Source organism: Girardinichthys multiradiatus, chromosome 21 (genome assembly GCF_021462225.1).
Source record: "Girardinichthys multiradiatus isolate DD_20200921_A chromosome 21, DD_fGirMul_XY1, whole genome shotgun sequence".
NCBI lineage: Eukaryota > Metazoa > Chordata > Actinopteri > Cyprinodontiformes > Goodeidae > Girardinichthys > Girardinichthys multiradiatus.
The window spans coordinates 23,986,371-23,994,544 of record NC_061813.1 but is presented as its reverse complement, the minus strand read 5'-3'; the positions used below and the strand labels follow the sequence as shown (position 1 = coordinate 23,994,544).

The 8,174-nt window shown below is 38.0% G+C and overlaps 1 protein-coding gene across 2 annotated transcripts; it reads right to left on the bottom strand.

The window, feature by feature from the left end:
* Positions 1 to 1,082: 1,082 nt before the first annotated feature.
* gtf3ab (general transcription factor IIIA, b) lies at positions 1,083 to 3,325 on the bottom strand. 2 transcript variants are annotated; one of them, XM_047350225.1, is made up of 9 exons: positions 3,116 to 3,323; positions 2,948 to 3,042; positions 2,776 to 2,872; positions 2,588 to 2,676; positions 2,434 to 2,507; positions 2,287 to 2,367; positions 1,981 to 2,213; positions 1,377 to 1,430; positions 1,083 to 1,309 (listed from the first exon to the last, which is right to left on the bottom strand). In XM_047350225.1, the coding sequence occupies exons 1-9, from the start codon at positions 3,227 to 3,229 to the stop codon at positions 1,175 to 1,177; spliced, it is 972 nt and encodes a 323-aa protein (XP_047206181.1). In that variant the 5' UTR covers positions 3,230 to 3,323; the 3' UTR covers positions 1,083 to 1,174. The 2 variants fall into 2 exon arrangements, with proteins under 2 accessions (XP_047206181.1, XP_047206182.1); XM_047350226.1 differs by lacking the exon at positions 1,377 to 1,430 and having other exon boundaries at positions 3,116 to 3,325.
* Positions 3,326 to 8,174: the final 4,849 nt, after the last annotated feature.

The window sequence follows — 8,174 nt, the reverse complement described above, 5'->3', positions numbered from 1 at the left end:
TGAAGATCCTGTGAAAAGGTTTCTCAATGTAATTGCTGACAAATGGTTTAAATTCACCAAATGAAGAGCTTTAATTCATTTTTTCACTTCACACTAAACCTCAGTGTATATTAAGTCACAAAATCCCAAAGTAATGAAATAGTGTGAAGTGCAAAGTGAAATGTGATTTTTAATTTTTCTGACCAATTGAAGTCTACAGTGTTCAATGCACAAGTCTCCCCCCCCCCATTACCAATACTCTTAAAGTCTTCTGACCTCGTCACAAATGGTAAAAAGCATGGAAGAATGGCAAGGAGACAGTTCTTTTTGCCACAAGCCACGTTGGGAACAGCAAACATGTGGAAGGCTCTGGGTTAGGCCAAAAATTTATTTTCACATAGCACTGTGAGGAGGAAAACTAGCACATCACACTATCCCCATAATGAAGCATGGTGGTGATGGTGAGGGGAAGCCGGTCAAATATAGAGCTATCCTCCAAGACAATCTTTATAGGCTGCAAAAGACTGTAGAGGTTCTTGCAGGACAGGTCCAAATGTAAATCCAGAACTACAATGGAATAGTATGAAGTATATTCATGATTCAGAATGATCTGGTAAAAGCCCCAACTTAAGACCAATTAATGTGTGGCAATATTTAACTAATCTGCAGATTGAGGCATGGATGCCCAAGCTTTGATTTTTGCAAAACTTTCAGTCTGCATGTTTAAAGTTGGTCAACTGAAAACCAACGACCTTTAGTGAAAGGTGGTGATAAAAAGCAGTTACTTAGGGAAACCAAATATAAATCAAAAATAAATCTGAAATCCATGTCCTTGAATTATACATTAGTCAATACCTTTACCTCCCAAAGCTTTTTAATTGCAGGTAATTCTTAAGAGTAGTGAGCCATTGTGCTTTGGTCCTTGTAACAAATTCTTGGTTTTATTTTCCTAAACATTTATTTCTGTCCATTACTTTTACCTTTTTATGCATTTCCCAGCAAGCACATGAAAAATATAGTAAGATTCTTGAGTAGTCAATAGTTTTAGCTACCCATTCAGTAACTAATATGCTTTAGAGCACTGAATCAGAGGTCCACAAAGATTGCGTTTGCCATGGGCTTTATTTACACTTTCAGAATCAGTCTATAGGAATGCTTCATTATCATCACTCCCAGACCGATTAACCAGGCAGATTCAAGATTCGTCATCTACCAAGGTTGTACTGTGCAGCTTTGCAGCAAGCTTGCTGGTTTCTTCTCGATCGTCTGCAGCCGACTGCGTGACCTCCTGTGCAATCTGAGAGGGCTCGTCCGTTTTAGGCTTCCTTTTCTGGAAGGAAGGTAGAGGAATATAAACCCAACATAAACAAGGAATTGAAGACATGTGTATAAGTTACCTTCAGTATTGCATTTGCAGGGTTGTGAACTACACCATGTCGCCATAAGCTTTCCTGTTAATCACAAAGCAGCGTTTCACCCATTTCTTACAAAAGTAATCCATCCATATTTCTGCAAGTTCCAGTAAACAAAGAATTTCTCCATAATTTAATTTCCCTTTGGGATCAATAAAGTATTTTTGAATTTGAATTGAATAACTTCATGAAGAGCAACAATTGCCCCAACAATATGGGTTTGACAGAACACCAAGCTGTATTAGACTCATGCACAAGAAACTTTGTGCAGTTGTCTTGCTGATCCTTCAGTACAACCCTGGAGGAAAGGGCTAAATTTACTTTGAAAGCTCCAAGCTGATGCTATTAGAGTCTGTTCACAAAAAACAAAAAACAAAAAAGCCAAACACTACCAATTTCTATCAGATATTCTTAAATTTCCCTTTAGAAGCTTTTCCACAAATTCCAATTGTCTAATTTAAAGCACAAACTTCACCATCTTCTCTAAAGTGTCATTAGCTTGTCGCTCTGCAATGGGACCACTTGCCTTAAAGAATCTTGGCTTTGCTCCATCACAACACTTTATCGACATGCTGAAGTGGTCCCTTACCTTCAAGGGAAAGCTCTTCCCACAGCCAGCATATGCACAGGTGAAGGGCTTCTTCCCCTCATGGTCTCCGAGTAAATGACTCTCCAGCTTGAAGCGACAGGTAAACTTCCTGTCGCAGCCCTCTCTAGGGCACAGCAAGTATCTCTTCTCCCCAGAGTGCACTCGCAGCTCGTGCAGGTGCAGGAACCAGGTGTTGTTGAAGAGCCTTTTACACGTTTCACACAGAACCTTAACTGAGAGCAAATATTTCTTATTTTTAAATTCAAGTTCAGAAAAGTCTGCATGGGTATAACAACGCATTCATACCTTTGTGTTGTTCTCTGTGTTTCAGATATTCGGTCCATGTTTTACTCTGGAAGTGACACAGGTCAAAGTTGCAGAGGTAACCTAGAGGAAGAGGGGTAAAAGTTTAATAAAAAAGATTCAGCCAACAACATTAAAAAGTCAACTAACCTTGATGAACTTTCTCATGATGCTTCAGTTTGTCTTGGCTGGCAAAGTCTTTTCCACATCCATTGAACACACAGCTATAGGAAGAGAAGTTTAGATGCAGGGCAACTCATTTTTTGTAGATTTTAATTTTTAAATTCATCTGATGTGCACTCACTGAAAAGCCAAAGGCTCTCCATGCTCACTCTTGTGCGCTTTTAGTTGTTTCTTCTTCCTGAAATCCTTTCCACAGCCTTGAAGGTCACACTACCGGGGAAAAAACAAAAACAATGCAAGTGCAAAAGACAAAACACTGATTTGTCATAACTGTTAACTAAAAGGTAAGCATAGAGGCGGCTGCTGTACTTGATATCGCTCTTCCTGGTGCTGGTGGACACGAGCTATGTGGTTCTTCATGCTGGCATTTTTCCCAAAGACCTCTGAGCACCCATCAGCAGGACACCTGTTAACCAGACAGGTAACCAATAACACCCAGAAGGTGACCTTTCTGATTTCAAACAAGGACGGCACATCTTACTTGTTTGGTTTTTCACCACTATGCACCCGTTCATGCCTGGTGAGCTCACAGCGAGTGCAGAAGCTCTTCTCGCAGTTTTCACAGAAAAACGGTTTCTAAAACAAACCCACAGTCTTATATTACATCAGGCAGGCAGAACAGGAGCCAGCATCATGCATTCAATCTCACCAATCCATTGTGTCTGCACAGATGAGCCTCTAACTTCCATGACTTCCTAAATGTGGCGTTACAATCAGAAAAAGAGCAAACATACATGTTTTGACTTTGCAACCTCTCACCCATCTTTAATAACAGATGTCAGCTTTGGTGTTGCTTTATCAAACAAGCGTTTGTGAAAACTGGCAGGACACTCAATGACCCACAATACCAGCTCCACCTGGGCTTAATTTATCTAATTGGGATGTACCATTTTATAAAAAAGGGGGGTGACCTGCCTTGTTTAAACTAGCAGAATGTATTTTAGACAACCCCCTCACCTTTTTTTCTCAGATTTGCTATGTAAGATCTTGAAAGGTTCACTGAATTGAACAGTTATTCACTCATATGTAGTGAATATCTGCCAGTCTTTTCCCTGCTTCCATACACTCCTATGGAAAATGTCGGGCAGGCTTCTTGCAGCATGTGCCCTAATCTCCTGATCCGTATGGTGCACAGGCAGGAGAAAAAAAGGCGACTGACTGTCTCCACCAGTATGACACACTCAGATTTTACCACCCTAACCTTAACCTTATCTCACTTATAATAAACTCTCCATAAAGTTGTGATTTATTACTATAAAAACTATTTTCAATTAGATTTTGTGTTGCCAACAAATAAAATAAAGCCTGAAAATGATGAAAAAAGTCAATTACTCTTTCACCTACAAATTGAAAAGATTTTAGATATTTATTTTGTTTTTGTTTTTTATTTGGTGTCCCTTTGTTATTCTTGTTTCTTTTATTTATACAACCCAGGAGTTTCTATGTTTTTGCCATTTGTGTCATTGTTTGTTTCTGTTCTTTCTGGGTTTTTCTGAAACTTTTTGAGCATTTTATTTACATAATCTTCTGTGTTTTCTGTTTTTCTTCTGTTATTGTTTTTTAAAGAGTTAGGGTGTTTTCAATTTGTTTTTGACATTTTTTGCAGTTTTTAAAGTATTTTTGTAGATTTATTTTATTTTCAGTATTTTCTAAATTTTATTTCTCTTTGCATTTTTGTCCATGATTTTGCAGAAGTAATAATTGTATTTTAGGAATTGTTGTCTGTTCTTATTTGCACGTTTTTGAGTCAAATTTAATATAATGTTGAGTATTTTCAAATTCATTTTCTGTATTGTCTTTTTGTAAATTGTTTTGCTGATTTTTAGTATTTTCTGATTGGTTTTCTGTGTCTTTTTGTACATACTGTATTAATAGAGTATTTTATTTATTTGTTTTTTCCCCTTTTAAGTTTTCTTTTAGACTCTTCTTGTTGCAATTTTTATATTTTTATGTTTTTTCTAAAAAAAAAAAAAAAGTAAAATATTTTTCTTATTGTTTTTGGTACATGTATTTTTTAATGATTGAAGGTGTCTCCAATTTTTTCCAGTTTTCTAAACTCTTTTTTGTAGATTTCTTTTTTAGTTTTTGTATTGTTATACATGCTTTTATAGAAGTTATAATTGTATTTTCTGAATAGTTTCCTGAATAGTTTTCTGTACCATGTTTTTCAATGGTTGTTCTCTGCACAGTGCATCAATTATAGCCCTCTTAGTTTAACTGATTTAGCCACCAGATCAGAAAGTCTGTAGCTGCACAATATAAGTCACATCTATGTTTTTTCCTTTTTATGTCAGAACAGTTGGTCTACAAACCTTTATCCTTTCATTACATGTGTATGTAAATTTAAGCATTAGAAAAGGTGTTGGACAATCCACAGACGCTATCTGCTTGTCCAAACATTCCAGATCACCTTATGTGCCCATGCTTTGCCCTCATGTGAAACCTTTGACTGACTTTTGTGAATAAGGCCTATTGAGAGTGTGTGGGGCGTTACCTCCGCGCCCTCCCACGCTCTCAAGTTAGCATGCCTGGATCCAGCAAACTCTGTTATCAACCTCCTCCTCTCCTCATCCGGTGCCCCCACTACCACCACCACAGCCTATGCTGTCAGGGAGTGGATCAATACAGCTGGCCTAATATCCACATATACCCCTGATAACCACACAGTCTCTCACCCCACCTATCGTACACAGATACAGCATGCAGCAGCTCTGTTTGGCATCCAGTGGGATTTTTCTGCATCTTTAAACCCATCCCAAACATTACAAGCATCAGACTCACTACAGATGCTCTGTTTCATGGACTGATTAGATCAAATGCTGATAACTTCTTTATTATCTCAGTTATGTCTTTATGAATGCTGTTTGTCATTAAAGGGCTTAAAGAAAAATCAGGCTACAGAGCTCATTTTTTCTCACATTCCCACTCAGACTTATCCAGGTAACTTGTAACGGTGTGAGGTCATATTGGTATATCACGCTATGCAGCAGCACCACAAAACAAACTGTGCTCATGTCTTATTATCTACTGTTTGCCTGTGCGTGTGTGTGTGTGTTGTTAATGTGTAACGTCCCAGGTCGATACAGCTGCTCCGAGCTGCTGGCTGAGCTGACAGACTAAATCTGTGTGTGTCAAACGTGTGTGATTAAGGAGTTCATAGTGCTCTGCAGCTTTTATCCACAGGCCTGGTCTTTCTCTCTCTGCCCCACCTCCTAACTCACTTTGCCTTCTCCCTCTCCCCGCGGTCTAAGCGCTTTTTCCTTCAATCAGTAACTTCCATGAGTCAATGAGAATCTGAGAAAACATGAAAAATAATAGGAAAAAAATGGGTGTTATGATAGAGAGAAATAAATTATTACTTTTAAATTATTTCATTCAATATTAAGAGAATATATTTAAAAAACTGTGCAGATAACATTATCTGAATACTACCAGCTAGATGCAGACCTGGTCGATCAATACCAAGGGCTTTGGCTGCCAGCCTGCTCAATGATTGATTGCATCTTGTTTTTCCATCTGCTTTTCCTGTTTTAAACTCTTTGGGTTGTTGGACACTTATTACTTTGTCCTGATAAGGCCGATGTCTGAATCCACTGACCTCAGGCCAGCAGGGTTATGGAGTGGCAGGAAGAAAAGCCTCTACAGGTCTAAATAATAGGGAGGATCACAATTCGTCACAAAAAGATTACAACGTTCATCATTCTCTTTTGCAATGCATGCACATATGTTTAGCCTTGCAAAGAATTCCTGACCCTTAAACTTCTCCACAGGGTGCCATGTGACAACCACATACAACTCTGTGGTTTGCTGGTGTTTCATGAGAAAGACCAACACAAAGTAGCAAATAATTGTAGAGTGGAAGAAAAAATGAGGCAAGTAAAAGTCTGAAAAATGTAGCATGCATTGCTATTCAACTTATTTTACTCTGATCCCCTTAAATTGAATCAAGTGCGACCAATCATTTTTCAGAAGTTACCTAATTACTACATAAAGTCTTAATTTTAAACACAGCCTGTTTTGGACAGTTGATGCATGTCCTCCCTAACTTGCCATTGGCAAGGAAAGACATGGTGGTGGCAGCATCATGCTGTGGGGATGTTTCTTTTTTTAGCAGGGACAGGGTAGCTCGTAAGTTGATGGGAAGATGAATGGGGCTAAAAACAAGGCAATATTGGAAAATAACAAGTTAGAGGCTGCAAAAGACTTGAGTCTGGGGTGGAGAATCACTTTTCAGCAGGACAGCGTCCTTAAACATACAGCAACTATGAAATAGTTTATTTCAAGGCATATTTATATGTTAGTATGGCCTAGTCAAAGACCTAAATTGATTTGACGAGAAAAAATCTGTAGCAAGACTTGAAAATGCATGTTCACAAGCACTCCCCATACAACCTTTTCTTTACAGTTTGCAAACATACTTATTTGTGTTGTTCTGTCTCATAAGAAAATGTTCAGGGGTGTCAATACTTTGGAAACTGTACTTGTTTTTATTTACCCTCAATGCAAATCACTCTGAAAAAAACAAGAAACACCAAAAGGCTCAACATAAAATGTAAGTTTTCCACAATGAGCCTATGCTTCTCTCCTCCTCCCTAACCTGCCTTATCTCAGCAAACTGGTCCTAATTTGTGTCAATATTGGGTAAAGTACTGAGATGGGGTGAGATAACCTATTTGTCACATAACCAACCAGCCATTCAGCCTCCACTGATTAAACAGCACACATCAAGTGGTCCACACAAACACAGGTTTGGCTCCGCATACAATTCCCTTTTATTAAACAGAGCAAGACACACAAAAAGAAATAACCCAGATACATTTCACGTTAAATATGAAATCACAACAAGCAGAAAGAACATAAGATTTCAGTTTTGCATTGATTTAATGACTGTTTTTTTTTAACTCAAACATGGATCATGCATGACAAAAAGTAATGATTTGACCCGTTCAAAATATGGTCAGAATAATCCTTCTAACTCATCAACACATTTGAGATACACACAATATTTATGATCAAATCCACGTTATGAACACTGTCAGCTGTCTCAACAGTATTGTAAATAAACCTGAACATATTATTGGTATATTGTTATTGATATATTTACTATATACCATATTTATTGATATTATATCATATTTATGTATTGTTCAGTTTAATCAGGCAGGAAAATATACAATTGAGAAATGAAATTGTACAGTATTATTGCTACAGTGAACAGCTAAAGTGAATAAAGAGGTAGGGAATAATGATCCTGTGGGCCTAAAATAGATTAGATTTGTTATAGTTGCCACTATCTGCATGATCAAGACGAAGTATTACTGGTTAATATCAATTATAATTGTTGTCCTGGAGGCCAAGCTAGACCTCTTTAGAGGTCGCTCAAAGCACAAATGTGGTGCACACTGCCCCCTGCTGGGCCAATGATGAAAGCTATGGGGCGTAATTCCTTTAAACTGGGTTTGCAGATTTTTAAACACTTCGCTTGTAAACTCGGTCCAAATAAACTCCTCAACCTACTTTCTCACAATAAAAGTGAAAACCATAAATGCTGGAAAACAAATGAGCTGTTTTCATTTTATTTATTCATGTCATTCGGAAATCAAGGTGCCAGAGTCTGGAGGAAGACTGGGGAGAAGGAAATGCCAAAATGCCAGAAGTCCAGTGTCAAGTACCCACAGTCAGTGATGGTCTGGGGTGCCGTGTCAGCT

Bases quoted from the DNA above. Each gene is read 5' to 3' on its own strand.
- gtf3ab (XM_047350225.1), bottom strand. From the start codon at position 3,229: ATGGGTGAGAGGTTGCAAAGTCAAAACATGTATGTTTGCTCTTTTTCT. The intron at 2,677-2,775 runs GTACAGCAGCCG...TTTCCCCGGTAG, and splicing joins ACCAGGAAGAGCGATATCAA to TGTGACCTTCAAGGCTGTGG. The intron at 2,368-2,433 runs GTTAGTTGACTT...CTCTTCCTCTAG, and splicing joins TCATGAGAAAGTTCATCAAG to GTTACCTCTGCAACTTTGAC.